The 25,866-nt window shown below is 43.3% G+C and overlaps 1 protein-coding gene across 10 annotated transcripts in view; it reads right to left on the bottom strand.

Annotated features, from left to right (window-relative positions):
* Nucleotides 1-25,866, bottom strand: part of LOC147015115 (uncharacterized) — an 82,316-nt gene that overhangs the window by 22,874 nt on the left and 33,576 nt on the right. For 6 of the 10 annotated variants that reach the window (XM_085849552.1, XM_085849549.1, XM_085849550.1 and 3 more), the window contains 5 exons: nucleotides 21,555-21,797; nucleotides 21,297-21,386; nucleotides 21,049-21,180; nucleotides 8,377-8,457; nucleotides 3,132-3,215 (listed from right to left, as the gene is read on the bottom strand). In XM_085849552.1, the coding sequence (XP_085705678.1) occupies nucleotides 3,132-3,215; nucleotides 8,377-8,457; nucleotides 21,049-21,180; nucleotides 21,297-21,386; nucleotides 21,555-21,797 (630 nt within the window). The remainder of the gene's footprint in view (nucleotides 1-3,131; nucleotides 3,216-8,376; nucleotides 8,458-21,048; nucleotides 21,181-21,296; nucleotides 21,387-21,554; nucleotides 21,798-25,866) is intronic. The other 4 variants (XM_085849555.1, XM_085849557.1, XM_085849556.1 and 1 more) reach the window with 1 other exon arrangement.

Raw genomic sequence — 25,866 nt, 5'->3', positions numbered from 1 at the left:
ATATATATATATATATATATATATATATATATATATATATATATATATATATATCTTCTTCTTCTTCTTCTTCTTCTTCTTCTTCTTTCGGCTGCTCGCGTTAGGGGTCGCCACAGCGGATCATCCGTATGATCCGCATAGTGATTAGGCACATGTTTTACGCCGGATGCCCTTCTTGACGCAACCCTGGTCGCCTCTTCCGACACAGGGGTATAATATATGTAAATATATATGTATATATATATATATACATACACACACTGAAAGACAAAATAAACTTACCACCTTTTAAACCTTCAAATATGAACAATAACACTGCGTGTAGTAAATGTGTGAACTTATTTGTGGACAATAGTGTCCAATCGTGTCCTCACTTTAAGATAGCCGTTTTTCTGTTCTATCTTTATTTTGAACCAACCACGTCTCAACCGCCATCACACAACAACCACCAACCGCAACGCCGCTTCACAACAACAACAACGCCAACAGCCACGACCTTTACCTTCACAACTCGCTCCCACAACATCGCATCACCACCATTCCAAACGTCGCCATGGCCATGGACCAGCACTTTAAACCCTCCACCACCTTCGCCTCCCCTTCTGCGGCCATTCCCGCACTGCTTGTGGGCACCGAGCGTCAGGCTGTCCTGGCCTCGTACAGGGCGCACGCCGAGCCGCGGGTACAAAGTGCGGCCTTTCCGAGGAGAAGTCGTATCAGGAATGATACACGCCCACTTTTGATCCGTCCTATCAGCAAGCGCGGGGCGATTTGGCCCCGCCTCCAGGCGCGTCGGAGTAGAATCGATATATGCAAATTCGAGGATCAGGGGAGGTTCATGCCCCTTTTTCTCCGTCCAATGGGCGAGCGTGGCTCCACCCCCGAGCTCATCCTGATCCGGAAATTTGCATATGGATTCTCCTGCCGTACTATAAAGCGCCGAGCGCGGGGCGAATTCAGTCAGTTTTTGGGCTCGGGCGAGTTGGAGAAGTGTGGCAGCGGTGGAGTTTTTTGGCTCGGGCGAGTTGGAGAAGTGTGGCAGCGGCGCAGTTTTGGGCTCGGGCGAGTTGGGGAGGTGTGGCGGCGGTGGAATGTGGCAGCAGCAGTCAAGACGGGTCTGGAGGAGAGTCAGTCTGTCGGGGTTCGGAGTCTGTCGGGGAGCTGCAGAGAGGGGAAGCCGGGAGCGCGGTCGAGGTCGCAGTGGAGTCGCTCGTCGTGGGACCCAAGCAAGCCAGCTATCCTCTTTCCCCAGAGCATCAACAATTCCCCCCTTTCCCCCCCCCCTCCCGCGCTGAGATAGTGCGGAAAGGGGGCCCTGTTCCCACCCCATTCCAAGCAGTGCCAACGAAACCCACGGAGTCGGGGCACCGCCACCACATTTGCGGCTCATCACAAGACGGGTAGGCTCCGCCCGGTCTCGCGCCCACAGGCCCGTCTGTCCCCTGGTCGTAGAGGGTGGCCCTTTTCTTTTGCTTTTGAGTATATGTGTTGTCGGCGCCGTCTGTAAAGTAAAACTGTGTAAGTGTTGCCGTGTGCTCGCGTAGTCGGTAGTATCTCTGCATTGTTGTGCTTCTTTTGTTGCAATTGCTTTTGGTGCATAATTGTTGTAATTGTATATGTGTGCTATCCGTGTGCCGCGGAATAAATGTGCCTCATGTTGAACTGTTTTTCCCGTTTCGCTTCGTCTTTTCTTTAATTGAATCTCCATCTTACTTCACGTAAAGGGTTGGTAGTGGGCTAAATACGCCCGATAATTAATCGGAACCGTCGAGGTTGACGATAACACCGCTCGGTTATCCCGATAGTACGGAATGGGTCGCTTAAAGTGGCCCGAGTCCGGAGTCGACCTGCGGCGAGGTGCGATCGCTCGGTCTACCCTCCGTGTGGGTACTTAGGTAGGTCGAATTTGGCGAACAACCCTATCCCACGCGGGGGGGGGGGGGGCGATTGGCACGGTCGTGGTGAGGCCGAAAGGCTCACCCGTGACTAGTTACCGGCGTTAGGGTCACGACAGAATTGTCCGTCCGGTGGGCGACGTGCCGCGATTCGAGTTACGTGGCCGCTCGCACGCCGGCAGGCGCGAATTCGCAACAATATATATATATATATATATATATATATATATATATATATATATATATATATATATATATATATATATATATGGAAGAAAGGGGGAAAGGTGGTTGTGAATTTTCGGTGAACCATATTTATTTACTCTTGACATTGTTCAAAACAAACGGGGACAGGAGCAACGCAGGCATGATAGGTCGAATGGCCTTCTCATGCGCCAAAGTTCACTGTGTATCTTTGCATAACATTGTTAAAAACAGGAAGAAATGGGAAAAGGGAGGAAGGAGAGTTGGGGGTGAGGGTGCATGAAGTTGGAAGAGGGAGAATGAGATGTTGGGGAAAGTGGGAGGGGTATTGAAGAGTTGGGGTTGGAAGAGGAGTTGAATACTTGGGGTTTGGGGCAGTTGAGGACTTGAAGAAGAAAGAGGGAGGGATGACAGAGTTGGGTTGGGGGAGGGAGGGCATAGAGGGAACAGAGTTGGGAGAGATATTTGAAGCTTTTGAGGGGGGGGGTCTTTTTCCCGTTGTCCCAGGGTCTTTTGGGTCCTCGGGGTCATTTGGATCGCCTGGGTATTTTAGGTTTTTGAGGTCCTTGGGGTCTTTAGGGTCTTTTGGGTTCTTTGGATATTTTATGTCTTTGGGGTCCTTGGGGACTTTAGGGTATTTTGGGTCCTCAGGGTCTTTTGTGTCTTATGGGTCTTTGGGGTATTTTAGATCCTCAGGGTCTTTGGGTGTTTTGGATCCCCAGGGTTGTTTGGGTCCTCGGGGTCTTTTGGGTCCTCTGGGCACTTTGGGTTAAATATTTCAGGTTACAATTGTGGGTGACATCAGGTCAGTTGTCCAACCAATGGGTGAAGAGAAGATATACGCACATACATAATCACATACACTTGCTCCATTCTACATAAAGATTATTATATTATCTTCAAAAGGCTCTACTTTTGCAAGGCTCTGCTAAGTGTTCATGCAAGCAATTTAAAGACTATTCATCAATCAAGGGAAAAACTACCTTCATTAAAGTCACTCCGAATCAAAATAAAACACAAACAAACACCCACCACGCGTTTTGGAGCGTACGCAGGAGTCGAGGGTGCTTTACGGCCTTTTCGTCTCCTCTTTGAACCTTTAAGACTCGGTTTAACCTGCGCACAACAAACACACCAAGAGTGAGGCACTCTGCTCAAAATCATTTACATTCTGCTCATTCATCGATCTATAATTCCAGCTGTGTGTGTGTGTGTGTGTGTGTGTGTGTGTGTGTGTGTGTGTGTGTGTGTGTGTGTGTGTGTGTGTGTGTGTGTGTGTGTGTGTGTGTGTCTGCGACCGCAGTTTCTCGACGACCGCCAGTCCGATCTCATTGAAACTTGCCAGGAATATTGCCGGGGACCCACGGATGTGCCTTTTCGAGGTTTGATATCGATCAGACGAGCGGTTCCCAAGTTACGGCTATTTATCTGTCGACCAATGACAAGACACGGTGCTATGGCGTCACGAATGACGTCACAATTAATGCTTATTTATTTATTCTTTTTTTTTGCACGATCGACGGTCCGATCTGATTGAACCTTGCCAGGAATATTGCCGGGGCTCCGCGGATGTGCTTTTCAAGGTTTGATATTAATCAGACGAGCGGTTCCCAAGTTTCAGCCATTTATATGGCGACCAATGACAGGACACGGTGCTATGACATCACGAATGACATCACAATTAATGTTTATTTATTTATTTATTCATTGTTATTTCTTTTGCACGATTGAAACTTGCCAGGAATATTGCTGGGGACCCGCTGATGTGCCTTTTCGAGGTTTGAGAGAGAGGCTGCACATACTGGCACTCACCTACGGGCACGCACCTACTGGCCCGTACTAGTCTATCTATAATTCCAGCAATCTCTGTGTGTCTGTCTGTCTGTCTGCGACCGCCGTTTCTCAACGACCGCCGGTCCGATCTGATTGAAACTTGCCAGGAATATTGCCGGGGCCCCCGCGGATGTGCTTTTCAAGGTTTGATATTAATCTGACGAGCGGTTCCCAAGTTAGCCATTTATCTGTCGACCAATGACAGGACACGGTGATATGACATCACGACTGACATCACAATTAATGTTTATTTATATTTATTTATTTATCTTTTGCACGATTGAACCTTGCCAGGAATATTGCTGGGGACCCGCGGATGTGCCTTTTCGAGGAGAGAGAGACAGAGAGACAGAGAGACAGAGAGACAGAGAGACAGAGAGACAGAGAGACAGAGAGACAGAGAGACAGAGAGACAGAGAGACAGAGAGACAGAGAGACAGAGAGACAGAGAGAGAGAGAGAGAGAGAGAGAGAGAGAGAGAGAGAGAGAGAACATACTGGCACTCACCTACGGGCCCGTACTAGTTAATTACCAAATGTGGGTTTAATGTCCAGCAAGAGGCCACCAACCATTTGTTACTTGTATGCCTTTATTTCCACAACAAGCTAGTACAGTCGAACCTGTGATTCACAATGAAAGGGACCAAGGGTGTTCAAGATAAATGATATTTCCAGTTCATAGATAAATTCCAGCAAGCTCTTCCACGAGCCTCGACTATGTACAGGTATACCTGGATTTACGTTGAGGACATGTTCTTGAAAACTGCGACCTAAATCGAATTTTTTTCCCCTATAAGAAGTACAGTAATGGAATAAGGCTGTGTGGAAGGGGGGAAGGGGGGACGTCATAATTTTCACCTCTGATATTACGTTTTTGGCTTAAACAGAGATAATTTAAACACTAAACCAAAACAAAAAGTTTGACAGTAAAAAATTGAAATGAAATATTTTATTTCAGTACAATACAGTAAAATACTGTGTAAAATATTCCGTGGTGGTGTGTAGAGAAAGGGGGGAGAGGGTGAGATATGATCAGATGAAGGAGGATGGAAGGTTTGCTACTTGTTGTCCAGGCAGGGATTTGTAATCTGTTAAGGGTGCTGTGGATGACCCTCCTAATCTTCGTGAAAGACACCGCGAGGATCGTTAACATCCATCAACTAATGCTAGCAGACCAGGGCACCCAGCTTAACGGTGCGTTCCTCTCGACCATCCTGCCCATGCACGCGCATGAACCAATATCAAACCAGTCATGGCTTGCAGAAAAGGTCTCTTTCGCCATGGCAGTGGAAACGGAACTCTCGCTCTCCTTTTTTAAAGTCATCACACAGACTTTTAGCTTCCTGCTGCATGATGGCTTCCCTCACAGGTGTCCTTGTTCTATTGAGGTCCTCAATCCACATGGCCAGCATACGTTCCATCGTTTCCATGCAAGAGCTCCTTTGGTTCGTTATTAACTTGGATGCTAATGGCGTAGCACGTTTAGTAGTTTCACAAATTTGTCTTGCATTTTTATAAATTGTACGTACGGTTGTTGGAGGCAAACCTAAGCGCCGGCCAACGTCGACAACACGATCACCACCCACCGTTCTGCGTACAACATCCAATCTCATCTCCAGATTTACAGTTTTAGGCACTTTCTTAGCCACAGGGTCACAATCATCACCACTGGGATGCTTACAACTCGTGATGAAGATTTTGGAAGCGCAGTACGTCTGAACACGTCATTCAAGTCACGTGCTTTGAATTTTCCATCGCCAATTTTCCTGAGCCGCCCAGTCAATTGAATTTGAATTTCATTGAATTTCTAGTGAAAGAAAAATTTCCATGTTTTTCATGAAGATCAATAAAGAATGTTAATACAGTATGAACAATGGCCATAGTGATGTAGTGTTTGACTGCGGTGCCGTCTTATCGGTCTAAATTTATATTACTTACTGGAAGATTACGTGCAGGACGACAGGTACAGGTACAACCTGACAAGGGCACGGGGCACATATTGCAGAAATGTTCTTCCATCCACGAAGCTTGCCTTTGCCACGACGCATACAGCATGGTACAGTTACGCACGGTTTGTCGTTGAGGCATCATCATTGAAGTGTGACGGAGGTTAAATAAAACTGGTGAGTGAAATGTTATTCACATTATGCAAAAATTTGACAATATACGATGATTTTTAGCTTCCAACACGATGTTTCGACTTCTTCAGATCTGTCAACACTGTACGAAGGCTTCCGGCCCACACACAGCAGCACGATTTGCCGTGTCATCATTGAAGTGTGATGTAGCACTCATTGTACAAAACCTCTATCGCACTTGAATGCAGACACGTGTTGAAACGGCAAACCATGTGTGGCTGTGTGCGTGCCTGCGAGCTTCATTACATTTACAGTCTCGGCGTAAGACTGGGCAGTTCATGAAAGTTGGCGACAGTAAAAGCCAAAGCATGTGGCTTGAATGACATAACTTCAACGTAAAGAGATGTAATTCAAAGCCAAGGTGCATATTGATGGACGACGCAACTTTGAATCAACGTAAATTGAGGTATACCTGTGTACAAAAAAATTGGAGTTAATGGATAAATAAATAAAATAAAATGGATGTCATTGTGTTTTGAAGGCAAATATGTCCCTTCAATAATGATTAATAAAAAGGTATTCACCAGAAACACAAACTGATCAAATAAATATACTGAACTGTACAACAAAGCATTGCAGTGAAGGCATAATGTACAGGCATGTGATTGTTAGAAAGAAAATAAATAAATAAATAAACCTTGTACGGTACTTCAAAATGAATCTATGAATCCACTTCCAAAAGGAAAATACCTATATATGATGTGATGATGCCTTGAGTTTTTTTTCAATAATTTCACATTTTCCTGGATGCTCAGCACCACAGACGCAAGACATTTCAGCTTTTCATTTTTAATGAATTTGTAAAAAATTCTAAAAGCATGTTTTCACTGACATTATTGGGTATTTTGTGTAGATTGATGATTAAAAAAAAATTTAATTTAATCCATTTTGAATTCAGGCTGTAACACAACAAAATGTGACAAAAGTCAAGGGTGTTAATACTTCCTCAAAGCAGTGTGTATGTATGTATATATATATATATATATATATATATATATATATATATATATATATATATATATATATATATATATATATATATGTAACACACACACACACACACACACACACACACACACACACACACACACACACACACACACACACACACACACACACACACACACACACACACACACACACACACACCTTTCACCAACAGATGCAAAAATTCATTTGTGGTTCTGGAACCAAACAAAAACTACACACTTTCACAACACTCACAGCCAATACAACTCATACCCCACCCCCACTGCTCCCAAATATGAAAAAAAGTCAATATCATCATCTTAAACTTAACCTGTGCAACAACAAAGAAATTTTGACAACAATGCATGGAATCAACAGAATGTTGATGGAATTGTACTCACCACTGTGGGAAGCAATAAAAAGTTAATATTTTGGGTGTTACGACTTCATCACAGTAAAACAGGGCCTCTTTTGCTCCAAGGAAGGGTTAACGCCAAAAAAAAAGGTTCTCAATTTTTCGGATCAATGGTATCTCCTGCGATGAAGGTGAGTCTTTGGGTCTCTCACTCTCACCGCAGACAGGTCAGTGGTCTTTCTGTCTTCTACCGATTCCTCTCCAGCCTTGCTCTGTCTGTGCTCCGTCCTCCCTATATTTCCACAGAGCGCTCAAGGTCCGCCAGCAACCCCCTTATGGTGAAATTGCCAAAATCAAGAATTACTGTTCACCTTCACTCTTTCATTCCTCTTTTTCCTGCCTCGAGAAAACTCCCATACTCTCTTCAATCACACTCCTCCCTCCAAGTCTTCAAAACAGCTGTTCACCACCATCTCAGATCTTCACCTATCCAAAAACACAATCTTTTCCAACCCTATTAATCCACCCCAAACCCACCTCCTTCAAATTCCCTGTTTTCCTTCCTGAAAGTCCCTGTAATGTCCATCTTGTATTCCCCATGTTCCCCGCCCCATCCCTCTCCCTTCGACAGATCTCCTGATGTCCCTGTTCCTCACTGTTTTGTGCTTCCTTCTCTTACCCCTCTTGTCTCCTGCTCCCTTTGTTATATGTTCTGTATTCGCTCTTATACGAGTCTCGACTTGGTATTCAAAAAAAAAATTGCTTCCCATGGTGGTTAGCATCGTACAATCAATGTTCTGTTCATTCCATCTGTTGTTGAACCTGTCCTCTGACACAGGTAAGCAAACTTTCACGATTAAGATTGGTTATTAAGACCAGTTATCAATTCTACTTTTGTGAATATTTTACGGTCAAGGCAAACATGCAACGAGTCAATCACTTGGATTGACGGTAAAACACAGATTATAGCATTATACACTTACCACATCTTCCTCATAGTTTTCAGAATCGGATACTTCAAGAACATTTTTTCTCCTCTTCGAAGGTCTACACCATGGTTGAACCTGCATGTACCGAACACATCTGCAGTGATGCACTGTGCTTCAAATCACATGGCTTTAGAACTACAACACAACACCTGCAGGACAATCAGTTCCTCTCCCTGGAGACAGTTACTCTTCGAATCAGTCACTTATTACTTTTTTAAGGCTTCGGAACTTTTAAAATAATTTTCAGCCAACTTAACATTAGTTTTATTGTTTGGTGTACCGTACTGTATTTACAGATTTGTAAGATTAGTCACAAATCTGTCGCTCAATGTAATTTACCTGTTGCTAACAATGGCAAGATTCCAAATTTATCTGAAAATAAATAAAACAGCTCTTTCTGCAAGAATGCAATTTTGTTACTGCAAGTTCAGTTCCATTCACAAGTAGAAATTCAGTGCAAGTAAAATGAAGTTTCCATCAAAAGAGATTGGGATGTCATATCACAGTCAAGATGAAATAAATGTCAGACAGAACAATCATTCATATAATCCAACAACATAAACCAAACATTGCACAAAAAAGTGTTCAAACAGTATTTCGATGAAAGAGAAAATATTTCATTTCATGAGGGTTTCAAACCATCGATTTAATTGAACAATGAAAACAGCTCTTAGCCACACACAAATCTACCATCACAATATTTACAAAACATGGTTCGCCCCAAAAAACCCGATGATGCATCGGCCCCAACGGGCTTTAAAGGTTAGGCTGAGATGCTGAAGGCAGCTTCATATGGCTGATGTACTCTTATACGGTTATAATCCATATACAGTAACAACAACAAGCAGTTTGTTGCTTGCCATGTGCCGGCTCATCCCACCATCTCACCCATCACGTTCTCAGACACCAACAACTTGGTGTTCAATCAGAATGACTGAATACAACTTTCAGTAAAACTTTCAACAGAAATGTAGGCCGATTATCGGATGTTCATTGGTTGAAGACATAAAAATGCTTCAGAAAGTAATTTAAAATATCAGCGATAACCAAGCGCCGTTGGTATCGATCTTTTCCATTATCAATATAAAGGGTTTTATTTATTTATTTTTCTTTAATGAAGATTCTAAAAATATGGAATACATATTCATACACGACTTACACACCATTGAAATACGGTAATTCACGGCATGCATCATGCATTCGACCTTTAGAGATTACTAGACGACCCATGAACCCGTTGGGTTCACGTTGTGACGGCCGTTGATGAAAAAAATCATTTCAAGGAAAAAAAAAAAGATAGCTCCAGCGAGCTATACCGCTGAGGTTGTTTGCATTGATCAAATATTCCCGAAAAGTACTTGACTGAATCGGGAATTGATTTTTTAATAATTTGTTTCGTTGCCCGATTTGAACGAAACTTGATACTGCACACCGCAGGAGAATGGTGAGTAATGTGGGCCAAAAATTTTTGTGCTATCGTGTACCGTTTTGGCTGTATTCTGGGAACATACATACATACATGATGAGAGTTTTAGTAATATATAGACAGTCGATGACCATTAATAGTAAGTAGCAGGCGAGTGCTCAACTTATTACATACACAACGATATTGGCACATGTGATTACGACATGCACAGTATCGATATATAATCAGTACAGGCGAATAGCGGTAATCGGCACACGCTAATATTGGTATCGATAAAGTTGGCACATGCTTTCGAGAGCAAACCTGAACCGCATCAACTAACCCATTGCTTTAGAAACAGCCATGAGGACAAAAGAAAATGCGATTGCTCGTACGCTGCTGAGGTTAAAAGATAAAACCTGCTGTACTTCCTGGCCAAGTACGTCTTTGATGTCATACACTCCAGCGTACTCAAATGCATCAAAGCGTCAGTTAAATTTATTTTTTCACGTTTCAAAAGGCAGGCTGACAGTATTCTGGGCCCCTGGGCAAAAGGGGCACATTTCACATGCAGTCTTTAACAACCCCATTATATACACGTCAACTAAAAGGAAAGATTGTTCAGTGATGCTTGTGCAGCACATGATAGCAAAAGAAACTGTCATCTGGCAAGGCAGAGAAACTAAGCTTTCTCAAAACAAATCTGAGCTTTGTGGACTTTAAATATTAAAATTCTTTAAAATGTCATTTTCCTTATTTTGAACTTTGCAAGCACAGGTAACAAGGAAATGATTGGTTTCCCACTGAGCTTGTTAAATGACCAGTGAGTAGCTCCTACTCGTGCGCTGATACCACCATTTATAACACAGTCAATGGCTAATCAATTTCCTTACTTGATTGACAGAATCCCTTTGTTTGGGCCCTGTCACACCTTGACGTTTCAGCCAGCGTATGGCAACGTATCAAAATGTATGTAAAACGCTGGTGTAGGCTGAACTATTGATGTTTTTTTCAGTTTTGGGGGTATTCATAACGAGTTGGACAAATGCATAACGTATTAGTAATGTACACAGAACGTTTCCATAACTTATAGATAACTTATACCAACGAATGCTTTGCGTATTATCGGCGTTCACAACGTATGCCCAACGATAGTCTAACGTATGCATAGAGCGCGGCAGCGTATCACCGACGATCACGTGGCGTAGCCTATTAATAGGCTGCCGCTCAACGATTAAAATCGCTGCTGCTCGACTACTTAAATGGAAGCTGCCGCTCGACGATTTTAATCATAACCAAGCTAGACATCGAAGTGTCAACATCATCGTCATTAGTAGACATGTTAAGTGCACAAAATAGGGTGTTGACTTCAAATCATGATGCAAATGTCCCCTTTGGCATGGAAGTTCCTTAGGGTCATAGAAACAAATTTATCCAAAGACACACGTCATATCTCAAAATCCAAGATGGCCACCGTCGACCATTTTGGAAAACATGGCCCAGTCAGAGCTCATGAACCGTTTGTCATAGAAACTATTATGACATGTTTTCTAGCTAAATTGAGGTCGCTGAATTCATTTCCAGCATCAGCTATGCATTTCATATGCATTTAAAGGTGAAATCCAAAAAAATAATACAAATAACAAATTTTGTTATTCACATACAGAAAATTTGAGGTAATTAGATTATCATCGCACAATGTCGTAATTACACAAGTTCTTCCTCTTCTCCTCTCTTGTCCTGGTACATCCTAGCAGTGTGGGCGCACGAACCTTGACATCTGCAAAGAAGCATACAGCGCTGTCTCTGCACGCAGCACTTACAAGGAGCTTTACATTCAGTCTTACACTTGCAAATGGCAAGCTCTGGCAAGTCCCGCGAAATGGTGGGAGTTGTTGTGTAGACTGGAGTTGGCACAGAGTCTGGTGTTTCTTGCTGCCATCCCCATTTTGTTGGAGATACTGGAGCTGGTGCTTTCACGAGCGTATTATCAACTATAGCTTTGGATAGGTCATCGTCGAAAACAATAGACCAGCAACGGTTAATCTTTACTGCCTTGATGTCAGGAATCATGCGCTCAATGTCCTCTCTAAGGCGTGTTGTATTGCATTTGATGTAGGGAAAGCCGAGAGCAGCAATACGCTTATCATAAAGGGTCAAGTGACCCATTGCTAGCGACTCCCCTGAACCATGGTTATCTTCAATAAAGTCAAGTAACTCATTGAGAACATGTGCTCGCATCACCTGCGTGTTATGACTATCAGTGATGTCACATCCGACAGTCTCCACTTTCCTAAACAGCCGAGTCAGGCACGCACGATGATAGATGGCATTGATAGCGATCAAGTCACCAGCGGACAGTTTAGACAACAGGCGTTTGTCGCCCAACAGCTGAGCACAGTCATTGATTTTTTTATCCAAGCCAAGTGTAAGGGCTTTTCTGAGCTCTTTCTTGTTGCCCACTTCATCACAAAAGAGACACGGAGTGTCAACTGGTTCGTTCAAAGATGTAGAGGGTGATGTCTGTGTGACTGACCTGGCTGCACGAGTTTTTACCGGGCTAAATGACGCTTGTCCTTGATGCTTATTCCTGGCTCTCTGCACTTTCTGATTGTCGACAGCATTCCTGCAAGCTTTGTGCCACACTACATGATTAGACATCAGCTGCACTATATTCTGAGTATCACTGTCACCAGTATTCGCTACGAATACAAAATCAGGCAGCTCACCCAATTCATTGAGTTTCTCGATATTGTTCACAACCTGTCTGTAAGTGGCTGAAAGTCTTTCAGGATTGTTTCTCAATTTAACAGATGATGAGGGATCCGAAGTTGGATTATGAGTCTCGTCTGATTGACAAATAAAACATAGGCTCCAGTCCATTGTGGCAGGCGTGCTTTCACAGTTATCGGAACTCATTTGGATTAGTCACTTTGAATCTGAAAGCAAAAATTAAAAATTAAAGGTCACATAACATAGATACATTATGTGACTAACTCATGTGTAGTTAAATTCAGCATGAGAAAACCATTTCTGAGTTGGGTCTGACCTAACCATCATATAGTAGACATGATAAGTCATGTCTCGTTCTCACAATTTTTTTTTCTCATACATTTTAGAAAAAATGTAACATTTATGTATTTTTGTCTATTATTTGACCTTTAAATCCATCAGAAAGCAAAATTGTCACCGGAAATGAGTTCAGTGACCTCAAGTTAGTTAGGAAACATGTATCATAATAGTTTCTATGACAAACGGTTCATGAGCTATGACTGGGCCATGTTTTCCAAAATGGTCGACGGCGGCCATCTTGGATTTTGAGATATGACGTGTGTCTTTGGATAAATTTGTTTCTATGACCCTAAGGAACTTCCATGCCAAAGACGACCTTTGCATCACGATTTGAAGTCAAATGTCACTTAACATGTTTACTACATGCCGAAGAAAACTTCGAAGAATGCTGCCAAGAAGTCTCCTGGCCGTGGCAGTGGACGTGGACGCAAGGAGGATCCATCATCACCCACACCCTCCCCATCACGCTCACCTACTACTGCTGACATGGACCTACTACTACTACTACTACGCTCACCTACTACTACTACTGATACTACTGACATGAACATCTACTCACCATGGAGTCTGAAACACTGACGGGTTCCTCCTGTGAGGCCCATTTTTATATACCAATTCCCCTAAACGCTGCCAATACGCCATTATACGGTAGCTGTAAGTTAGAAACACGTTCAGTAAGTTCTGCGGTCATCCGGAAGATGTCAATCAAATACGTCTACATACGTCAATATGCGTTGGAGATACGTTACACATAGGTTCAGAGCACGTTACTCATAGGTTAGAAATAAGTTTCGGGCGCGCTAAACATTACCTCGACGTGTTTCGACTTATGAGTAACTTACAAGTAACGTGTGTCGACGTGTGTCAACGATCGCGTAACGCACGGGTTCCCAACCGGGGGGAAATTTCCCCCAGGGGGGAAATTTGGGTGTTTCAGGGGGAAATTCTAGTCTGGAATTAAAATTCTGGAAATTATCAGAAAATAATTAGAAAATAATTTCCAGTAATAACCTTCTGTTCTTCTCTTCTCAGGAGTACCCGTTTCCTGAACTTTACCCGCTTTCATTCTTATGTTTTATTTTCTTTCTTCTTTTTTAGTTTGTTCTTTTCTATTACATGTCTTAATATGATCTCTCTTGTTCTTTTCAGGTCCGCAAGTGATCATGTCGAAAAAACGGATATATTCAGAAGCATATCTAGACTTCGGTTTTACGTTCGTTGTGAATAACGGGGAACATCTGCCACAATGTGTCATCTGCACAAAGACCTTGGGGAATGGTAGCATGAAGCCATTCCAGATGAAGCAACACCTTCAAGGATGCCATCCCGAACTACAGAACAAGGATCGTGAATACTTCAAGCTGAAACAAAATTATCTGAAGAAGATGAGACTGGACTGAACTGGAACGTTTCGTCAGCAAACGGACGCTATTGTGAAAGCGTCATACGAAGTCTCGTACAAGATTGCGAGGGAGAAGAAACCACACACAATTGGTGAAACATTGGTGAAGCCCTGTATGCTGCAGTGTGTGAAGTTGGTCCTTGGTGAGGCTGCCCACAACAAGATGACCCAGATTTCCCTTTCAAACAACACCATTCGGTCACGGATCAATGATATGGCTGAGAGCATCAAGAACCAAGTTGTTCAGAAGGTTCGAGGGTCACAGTTTTTTTCGATTCAACTCGACGAATCGACAGATGTTGCGAATCTGTCCCAGCTGTTGGTCTTTGTTCGTTATACCACCGAAAAAGGAATTGCAGAAGAATTCCTCTTCTGCAAACCTCTCCAGACCACGACCAAAGCTCAGGATGTGATGGACCTTATCAATGACTTTTTCGAAGACAGCAACATCAGCTGGGAGTCTCTGGTTGGGGTGTGCACGGATGGTGCCCCAGCCATGCTCGGCTCTCGATCGGGGTTCGTCACGCTCGTCAAGCAAAAGAATCCGGCAGTGGAATCGACACACTGTCTGATCCACAAAGAGGCGCTTGCTTCGAGAACTCTCCCCAAGAACTTTAAGCAGCATCTCGAGACTGTCATCAAAGTCGTCAACTTTATCAAGGGTTCCGCTCTGAACACTCGGCTGTTCCGTCGGCTCTGTGAAGGCATGGAAGCCGACCACGAATCGTTGCCGTTTCATACTCAGGTGAGGTGGCTCTCAAAGGGAAACATGTTGCAGCGAGTCCTGGAATTGTTTGATGAGGTGGCAGCCTTCCTTCGGGCCCAAGAGAATGTTGTGCTTCTGGAGGCGTTGAAGGGTGAGTTTTTCCGTGTGCGGCTGTCCTACTTGTCCGATATTTTCAGTGCATTGAACGAGCTCAACAGGAAACTGCAGGGCAAAGGGACCAACATTCTTTTTCAGTCGGACAAGATCAGAGCTTTCGTGGCTAAACTGGAACTGTGGAAGAAAAGAGCGGGGAGTGGAAGTTTTTCCTCATTCCTCGCTCTGAACGAATGTGTGGAGGATATGGAGGATGGTCTGCCTGATCCAATAGCCGAGGATATCAAACAACACCTCGAAGGCTTGGAGGAAGAATTCAAGTATTACTTCCCGGGGATCACAAACGAGAGCAACGAGAACAAGCTTATCAGAGACCCATTTCAGAGGAACGTTGATGATGTGCCAGAAGCGTGGCAGGAAGAGTTCCTGGACTTGAAAAACGACTACAGCGAAGGATGCCTTCCAGAATATGGAACTGGAAGAGTTTTGGACCCAAGTCCGAGGAACCTATCCGCTTCTTGCGACCAATGCTCTGCGGATATTGGTCCAGTTTTCTTCCACCTACCTGTGTGAGACAGGATTTTCGGCACTGGTATACCTCAAAACAAAGGCACGCAACAAGTTGGAGGTGGAGGCGGATCTTCGCTGTGCGCTCTCCATAACTCCCCCAGACATTGAAGGACTCGTGAACGGCAAACAATGCCAGAAGTCACACTAAATTGCTGTGTTCTTATTCAATACAATTTAATGTTAGCTGTGTTAGTGCATTTGAAAAATAAATTAGTAAATAGTCTCAGTGTGTTTTAACTGTTCTTTCTCTCAAACACATGAAGGGGGAAATCTGGATGGTTGAATTGGGTGCAGGGGGGAAATGACAGAAAAAGGTTGGGAACCACTGGCGTAACGTGTCTACAACTTATGGCCAGCGTTATGCTGAACGTGTGAGTCATACGCTGGCATACGTCAAAAATTTTTGAGCATGCTTAAAATTTGTCGACGAGATCAGCGTACTACGACATATGCCAGCGTGCTTCAGCGTGCTCTTAACGTATACAAGACTTACCCATAACGTATTCAACGTGTGCCAGCATATTCGGCAAATTTTTCATACATCGGCATACGCTGGCTAAAACGTCAAAGGTGTGACAGGGCCTTTACCGAGGGACTCCACGTGTTGTATTTTGTGTAAAACTTGCTTTTCACATGACCAGACAAGTATGAAACGCTTCATTTTATATCCGTCAATAGTTTATCGAATGAGCAAACGGTAGCTCATCATTCGTATAAAAATGACAGGATGCTGTGCCGTTCGTTCAATACATCAATCGGATTCAAGAAGGGATTTACAATGTATTGTTATGGATCTGGAAACCATATGCATTCAAACATACAGATGTCCCAAAAGTCAGTTATTCTGTTAAATATATGTGTGGTCAGATCCCCTTGCTCGTCTAGTGGGAGAATCAAAGGTGTGCGTAGCGATGTTCTTTTAGTTAGGTTAAATAAATCTCGACCATCCAACAAACCATCCAACAGACCATCCAACGAACCATCCAACAAACAAACCGACAACACCACTAAATAAGCGCTTCACTCGCCTCACCGGCGACTCGGTGTCCGAGGTAGAATCTCTGGCAGTTCCTATTCGGCTTCTCCAAAACGCTCCAACTTCTTTTTGACGAGTATGGGCACATGTGGAGTGGGGGCGGGGCTTTCTCCGGGCATGGCCGGAACCCTGCCCAGAAAGGGTGGACCCATGGGAAACCCGTCCAATCAGGGCGGACAGTGACGTCTGTACCACCGAGCCCCCGCCCCGTTCGGGGAGGTCCATAAAATGACGACGCCATTCCTCAACGAGGGGTTCGGTCGTTGGTTCTGAGTAAGTTTCTTGGAGGAGGAACGAGAGTTATTTTGGAGGAGCAAGTTGGTCGGTGTGTGCTCTACATTTTGCTGGCGTTCGTGGAGTGTTCCTGGGTCCCGTCCGCAACCCTGATCTCCGCCCGGGGACACCGACTGCCCCGCTCTGGTTCCTCCACGGGCACGAGCCCCGCGCGTGTGACTGTGGGCTGAGCCGCACGACCGATAGCAGGTGCCGCACCGTGGAGCACTCCCTCCCTTCAACGTGCAGGTACCCACAGGAACTGTGACCCCCAGCTCGTCTCTCCCTCTCTGGCTGTGGGGGTCTTTCAATAAATCGTCTGAGTGTGCATCTGAGTGCGTGGGCCCGTCTTATAAGTAGAAACTATTTAAGTGTTTATTCCATCATTGTAAATTCTTGCTTGCATATCCTCGATAAGTCTTACCCTGTGTCTTTTTTATTTGTGACTAAAACAATTGTAGAAATGTTCCCAGTTCGTTTCCGCCCTTTCTTGCATTGGTCCAGCATGGTTCGGTTCTGAGTTTAGGCGGGTTTTTATACCCGATAATCGGTTCATCCAAGCCGGTACGTTCTTGGCAGGCCCGCTCGACTGTATCCGAGCCGGAAAGGTAGTTGGCAGCTAGTAGTCGGTAGAGTGATCCGGCTCGGGCAAGACGTGCCGAGGGCGTGGTTCCCCGGTAGACGACACCAATGTGGTTAATTAGGTAAATTGGTTCTACACAAAAAGATCTTACACCACGCGGTCGAGATATTGGCGTTCCACGGTCGGTTCAGCGACCCGCCGGCTCACGGAATTATCCGGAGCGACGGCCTACAATTCCGGGAGTCTGGTGGGAGACGACGTAACTTCCCCCACCTAGTGGTTGTTCTCGCCACCGGACCCCGGCCCGCAACAGTATCAATTCACAGCCACTCGATAACGTCAATCTGTCAATCGTGAGCACTGCACGGATCCGGCATGGTATCCACTTCATGTGTGCTCAATGCACTATGACGTCATTATTTACCACCATATAATTGGCCTAATTCAAAGTAGTCTTTTGCAACTTATTTTATGAGTATAGAAGTTGGAGTTGTCTTTTTCTCTGATATCAATATCATGTATTTAAGCATTGTAAACACCTTTCTTTGATTTGTTGGTGAATTATTGATTTATTTTGTGGATATATCGATTTTGTTTTTATACCAAATTTTTTGGTATTCTGGTATCGATAATCCCCAAACTTTACAACCATGTTCAAATATCCAATATCTGTTTATTGATATGAAATACTATACCGATATATCGCCAGACCCCAGCCATAACCAAATGATAAACATAATCGGGTCTTGGTTTAAGGCACTAATGGCAGTGATAAGCTGTCAGTTGCATGATAACAATCGTGAGTCTAATGTTGGTAAGAGAGATGGGGGGGGGGGTGAGGGGAGGGGACAAGTTATCGTGAATGAGTAGAGAACCAATCAATCATCAGCACAAGATCAGTTGCTTCATTTATGGTTACTAGCGCATGCCCGTAGGTGCGTGCCCGTACATGCGTGGCCGTACGTGCAAACAAAAAAAAAAAAAAAAAAAAAAAAAAAAACTTTCAAACCGCGTGCCAGAAACAACAACCACACAGGCCGTTCCTTCACTCTCGCGTGCCCGTACGTATGTGGCCATATGTGCAAAAAAAAACTTTCAAACAACCAGACAGGCCGTTCCTTCGCTGTCATAAACGACGAATGGATTGGGGCATTGTGTTTAAGAAAATTGAGAAAGAAAGAATAGTCAGTCGATAAATCAAGAAAAAAAAATCGAGAAAGAATACAGTAAGTCGATAAATCGAGAAAAAAAATCGAGAAAGAATACAGTACTCGTCACTATCCGGAAGTTCACATATCGCAGTTATGATTATTCGCAATTTAGTTTTAATGGCCAATTATTCAATTAGCGCCAACGTATTTTGCCTTTTCGCAAGGAAAAACACGGAGAGAAGAGGAGAGGAGAGGAGAGAAAAAACCCGTAATGGCGAACGCGGCTGAGTTTCTCTTCACCATCGACCACGGCTACGCAGCAACGCTTCCTGTCATTGGTTGATATAAAATGGCCGCAGCAACGGTTCCTGTCATTGGTTGGTAAATAAATGGCCATAACTTGGAAAGCACTTGTCCGATTAATATCAAACCTTGAAAAGGCACATCCTCAGGTCCCCAGCAATATACCTGGCAAGTTTCAATTAGATTGGACAAGAGGTTATCGAGAAACAGCGGTCACACAAACACAGACACACACACAGAGATTGCTGGAATTATAGATAGATAATTTGGCAGACGAGATAAATTTGCTCTCAATGTCGAAAAAAATTAAGGACTTAGAATTTTTTTCTGGAGAAGACTGTAAAAGCCCTTCATCTTGCATTGAAATACAAAACTTAATTTTTAACTTCACAACTGTCTGGAGTGAAATAGTCTGTTATTCCCTCGATTTTCTATTGTGTTGGTTCATAAAACCCAGTATGGGATGAAGACATTTATCTGAAGCAGCACAGGTACCACAATTGATGCCCTCAGGCTTGCCTGTCTGTATGTGTAAGCAGTGCTGTTATCTGGATGACAGAATGTGTGTGCATGTTTCCACTCATGTCATCCCAAGCATGGTGCAAAGGTTCACCCAAGAAATGACCAAAGTAACACTTCAACATCCTGTAAGCCATTCTGTTCCCATTTTTGCACTGATGCAATGAACTGCATCACCCAGGTGACTAGTTTGCTGTGTTGACCTTTCCCTATATTTATCGCATGCATTGCATGCTTTCCCTTTGATTAAATGATCTCTGCCCATCATATATGGGGATGTGAGAATGACCACCGAGAGACCATTTCATCAACAAGATAGCCCAAGCATGTCATTTTATACATGGGAGGCAAAATCTTAATTCTCATAAATTCACACAACAGTGGAAATGTATATTTGCAATCCTGAAGACGGACATGAAATGGACTGAACCCTGCCCTGCTTTCAACTAATAGTATCCCATAGTTGTACCTTCAACTGGCCATCAGATTTCCCACCTGCTTGCAAGCTTGGAATGACATTCTCTTCAGTGCTCTCCCTCTTGAGACCAGGATCCCACAAGGTACTTTTCTTGGAACAATTCTGCTCCTCTTGCATATCAGTGTCCTCTCTTCATAACTTCAAAATCCAAAGGATATTTTTGCAGATGATGACTGCCTTGTGCTCTGTTAGTTCTCTTGTAGGCAGCTTGCAGCAACATCCCTCTCTGTAGATCTAGAGAAAATAACATTGGACTGGTTGTCTTCCTGGAACATGTCCAGTAATGCAGGAAAATGCCACACTCACCTTTTGTCTTTATGAGGACCACCTGGTAATTCCACCTCTTCATTCGTGGGCAACCTCTGGGGAAGGAACAATCTCTAGAGCTCTGAACTAACCATTAGCAATGAGCTTTCTTTGGTGGATCATATCTGAGAGTTGACCTCCAAAACCAACCACCACTTTGGAATTCTACGCAGGGCCAAGTCCTTCCTCTGCTTATAATGATGTACAACTCCTTCATGCTCAGATGGAATATGGCTCCTCCAATAAGCTTCTGCTGCCACTTCAGATTTTGTCCCCTTTTGAGGCCATCCAGTAAAAGACCCTTGGTGTCATTGGCATCTTGTGACAGGTGACATTCTATTGGAAACCCATTCCTTGTTACAGTCTTCAAGTCTAAACTGAACACTGACCTCCATTCTTTCATCCTCCTCTTCTTCTTGCATGTCAACCAATCTTCCCAAGTCTATTGTCTCATGCTCTTCTCTCCAGGATTTCCAAGTCTGCCTGCCACCACCACCACCACCTACTGGTCATTCCCATTTCCACCTAATCTTTACGACAACCACCGAGACATTTTATCCCTTTCACCTGTAGCTCCTCTTCTCACACTTTGGTGCACTAATGTATTCTTCTCTGTTTACCCTCTGACCCACTTTCTCTGAAGTTCGGCTCTTCCATGAATCTCAATGTCTGCATTAAAAAATATATTTAAACATTACATGAACAAGACATCAAAAGTTTGCGAGATCGGCGGTGGAGTCAATGCTACCTGATTCTTCCCGATATACGTTTTGATGTCCGATTGAAGAACCATTTTTTCAGACATCGACTTTGCTCGTGCAGAGTGTTTTTCAACATTCCTGCAGAAACATTCGCCCTCAGTTTGTGTGCCAACAGTCTTCTGCAATGAGAAATTTGAGAATAAAAAGACAACATATAAAGTCAGGCATAGCTACATATGATGTACATGTACAGTATATTCTGTTTAAATGGGAAAGTCTACCTGAACAGAATTACCATGATTGGCTTTTTTGAAGTGTAACAAATGGAAAAATCTGCTGTACCCACGTCCTCACCAGCAGAAAGTGTGTAATACGGATGATCCAACTAAATTGTAATAAAAAAAGACAAATGCCATTAGCCAAGTTATAAATAATTCATAACATTTACACAATTTCCATTTGTTGAAAATCTATGATAGAGACCAAAGCTGATGGTACAGTAATAAACGGATTGTTGTCTCAAGCCAATCAAAAAGCACGGATAGTGGCCCACCTGTATCGATGAAAGGATGATCCGACCAGGTCCAACACGTGCACCAATGGTTTGCTCTGCTCGCATCGAATCATCACCGATGACCAGATTCTGTGCGATCTCAAGGAAAGACGCCATGTCGTCGATAACCGTCGGGCAGTTGACATTATCGAGCCCAAGTTGTTGAGCATAGCTGGACTTTGACTGGAGAGGATGGTCTCTCAATTTGCGGGACTTAAGTCTGACTTTTGAAAACGTTTCAAGCTGCAACAAATAGAATGAAGAATGGTAACAGGGCAGAGTGAATAACAGAAGACCTAGTAAGACCATATAATACACCAAATTTTAACTCCCCTTTTTCTTTAGCCATCTTGGTTAATTTGGTGTAACAATAAAAAAAACCTGTCAAAATTTGGGCTGTTTAACTTGCACAGAAATACAATGAACTTGGACACAATAGGTGGCTATTTGGCATGTCATGCCTGTGCTTTACCCACACATCAATATATACACTTCATTTCACAAGGGGAGAAGAAAGGAGGGGGGGGGGGTTGACAGGTACAGAGAGATCACCATAGTGTCTTTATTTCAAAATTTAGGGATGAAGATGGTTGGAGGATGAAGAATGCTAACAGAACATTGACCTTCTGATGTGACCCTCCTACAAAGCACCACAATCACAATACAGGTATCCAATCACTGATCTCCACCCAAACTACCCACCATTCCTGCGAATATCCCTGCACCCCTCTATCCCCAAAACTTCCAACATACCTATAGTATTCCAGTTTAAATCTAACTACTGTGTCTGCTGCCACCAGCTTTCCAATTTCAAGGAAGACTCCTCCATGTATCAACTACTCTCTGAGCAGGGATGTGACAAATTTCCAAATAATACACCCGAGCGGGTTTGACGATCAGCTCGGACACAAAACCTGTTGCAACCGAGTATTAATCAACCTTAGCGACTATGGAAAGTGAAAACAGAATTCAAATTGAATTTAAAATAAACACGCGAGGCCGCTCGAAGCAAAAATCTCCATATTCTAGGAATTATTCCCAACATCATTATACAATTTTCAAACCCGCGTTTATGGCCGTGAAATAAATACTCTATGTGTGTGCATTTAATGGCTGTATCCAGGACAGAGCTGGACCCCAACTAAAAAGGACCCTCGGGCCACCGAGAAGCTCAATCACTCGCTTGCCTGCACGTCTGCGCGGCGTCAAGTGACCAGCTCACTGTCGGATGAAATTCCCAAACAATCTTAAAACATCCGTTTTCACCGGAATTCTTTCAGATACCTGTAGAGCACATCCCTAAACCATCTAAAATATAAATGTCTCACAGAGGCTACGAATAATAAGTCCCTCGGGAGGACAGGTTACGAGGTGAAGCAGTGAACGGAAAGGATGTGGTGTCCCTTCCAGTCTCACGGTTATTTGAATTGAATATATTTTCCTCATGAAAAGTGTGTTTCTGAGCGTATTTGCACGAAAATTATCTTCATTAATCGTGTAGCTACACCAGAGGGTCCCAAAAGTGAAAACATAAATCAACTAGAACTTAAGAGAGCCTCGTTATATGGCATGGAAACTGATGGAAGCCCATGGAAGGTACCTCTCGCTGCAATGAATTCCACACAGACAGAGGATATAAACATTCAATTTTCACAAAACTTGATGCAACTGAGTATTAATCAACCTTAGCGACGATGAAAAGTGAAAACAGAATTTAAATTGAACTTAAAATAACCGCGCGAAGCCGTGTTGAAGTCAGCGGACCTCGTGTTACCCAATAAACAGGGCCAGATGACAGAGGGTAACGAGAAACTAGTTGGTCGAATTCAATCTTCTTAACTAGAGGGGGAGCACTCGGTAGAGTGCAAAACCTCCGCCACCAATACTGCTGGGTCACTTAAGTGAACCCGATATCCTATTAATTGTAGGTCAAAACGGATCAGACTCTACTGAACCATGATTGAATAAACTAAACTAGATCGACGAGCATGTAGAAATGCCAAAAAAAGAAAATCGAGAACTTTTTTGAAAAAAAAAAAAAAGGTGCAAAATTTGTTTGTTTTTTCTCTAACAAATTTTGGGGGGGGGGGGGGCTGGGGGTTGGAAATCACTTAAAACATGTAGAAATGCAAAAAAAAATTCAAATATTTTTCAAATAAAATTGAAATTTTTTTGAAAAAAAGTTGCAAAATTGTTTTTTTTCTCTAACAATTTTTTTTGGGGGGTTGGAAATCACTTAAAACATGTAGAAATGCAAAAAAAAAAAAAATTCAAATATTTTTTCAAAATGGCCGCCATAGCGGCGATGTTAGACTTTGGACCAAGTCCAAAATCGAATGGCATGATCCTTGGACCATACCTAATCCCCCCCACCAAGTTTCGTCGAAATCCGTCCAAAAAGTTTTTCCGTAATACTGTTCACAAACAAACAAACAAACAAACAGACAGGCGTGAAAACAGTAACCTCCGTCCATCTTCGATGGCGGAGGTTAATAATCCCAATGAAACCCATTATGTATAAGAGCCGTCCGATGCTTCCTTATTGGCCATTCGACCAATCGGTCATTTTGCACTTGACCCTGAGGCGAAAATGTGGAAAAAGGCTCAGACGATCGAGAGAGCAACGAGTATCATCATCGTGTCAAGTTAGAACTCAATCGGCCGAGACGTCAAGGAGATATAAAAATAAAAATTGTTGACAGATGGACCGACAGACAGACAGACAGACGGACGGATCTGTGAGCATCGAACGGGAACATGAGGTCAGCTCGCTGACCTAAAAAAAAAAAAAAAAAAAAAAAAGAGGAAACTTTTCACACAGCATCAAGTGCTGCCTTATGGACCCCCAAATAGTTCAATACTGAGAATCATTTTCCTACATTCTCGTGCATTTCGAAACAAAATTTAATGAAAAAAAGACAAATAAATAAAAAAAGAAGAGTGATGGAAGGAATATATTGTGATGAACACGTGCAGGACTGATGATGGAGAAATAAGTAGGGTGAAGCATTTTCAAATGTTTAAAGAAGCTTTTAAAAGGAAGAAAGAAGAAGCGTTTCCTTCAATGAAGAATAAGTTTGGAGATATTGAGAAAAATGACAGATAAAGAATGAAGTACAGGAAATACAAGTAAAAGGAAATTCAGGCAGAAATGAGATCGTGTTTTGGAGTGAAATATAAAGTTGTTTTTTTTCCTTGTAATATTTTGAAGCAAGGAGGGTAAAGAGGACAAGGCTGAAGAGGCAGAAAGGACGATACTTGGTGAAAATGAAATGGAACAAGAAACATAACTTCAAAACAGAGATAGGGTTTGCTCGCCAGTTATCCGAGGAATAGACCTCGAGCAACACAAGAACAAATTTGACAACACAGCACAACAAGGTAAACCACAGCACAAGGTACGAATGAACACGGCAAATTGGACAAAAACACAGGGACGAAAATATAACGGAAAAACACAATGGATCCGATTCGGAAAACTTAGCTTTTATTTGAGGTGGAAGTATCAGCTGCAGATTCAACCTCAACATTGAGCAATCCAGAACTGGTATTCTTCTTCATCACAATGTCTTCCTCTTCTTTTTCACAAGGCACATTTCCCCGAAACGTTTTCACTCCGAAACGCTTCGTTCATTGACCCTTCAGAATGCACCTGCAGCTCCACTTTTCTTTGTTCTTTCAATGGAAATGTTTTTTTTACACCCCTCCCATGAAGTCTCGCTCTGTATGTCGAGTTTGAAAATCCTGAGAAATCGATTTTGTAGAGGTTGTGTGCACATGACAATCAACTCTGCTTCACATCTTTTTATGGTGTCTCACCCTTCTGTGTCAGTTCCACATACCCCTGTCTGCTTTCCCTTCTCCCCCAAACCGCACCCTCCCAGATCCCTCCCCCCCCCCCCAACAAACCTCTCTCGTTGCTCCTTTTCATATTACTGCACCCTACCAGCAGCTCCTCTTCCCCCATCCTCAACTATGTGGACATCAAACATTTGAAGCCTCCGCTCCACCCTCAAAGATCTCTCAATCCAGGCCGCTGCTAATAAATCAGAGAATAATCTGTTTAAGAGAATCCCGCTTCCCACAGGATATCTCTGACTCATTTGTGCCTCCTCCTCCTCCTCCTGGCTATTGTCTCCTCTGGTTTAATCGACCAGAACTCCATCCTACATCAAGACCTACATTTGTCATTGTCCATGTACTACTGTACTACTTACACCAACCAAACCCCAGAAGCACCTCTGGCTGTGACTACTTCCCTCCGCTCCCATCCCTTGTTCACCTGTGTGTTGTACTATCCTCCTAACAGTGA

The sequence above is a fragment of the Eptatretus burgeri genome, chromosome 12 (assembly GCF_056783735.1).
Source record: "Eptatretus burgeri isolate ZD-2024b chromosome 12, Ebu_testis_v1, whole genome shotgun sequence".
In the NCBI taxonomy this organism is placed as follows: domain Eukaryota; kingdom Metazoa; phylum Chordata; class Myxini; order Myxiniformes; family Myxinidae; genus Eptatretus; species Eptatretus burgeri.
The sequence above is the reverse complement of the archived record's forward strand: the minus strand, read 5'-3'. Positions and strand labels throughout refer to the sequence as shown.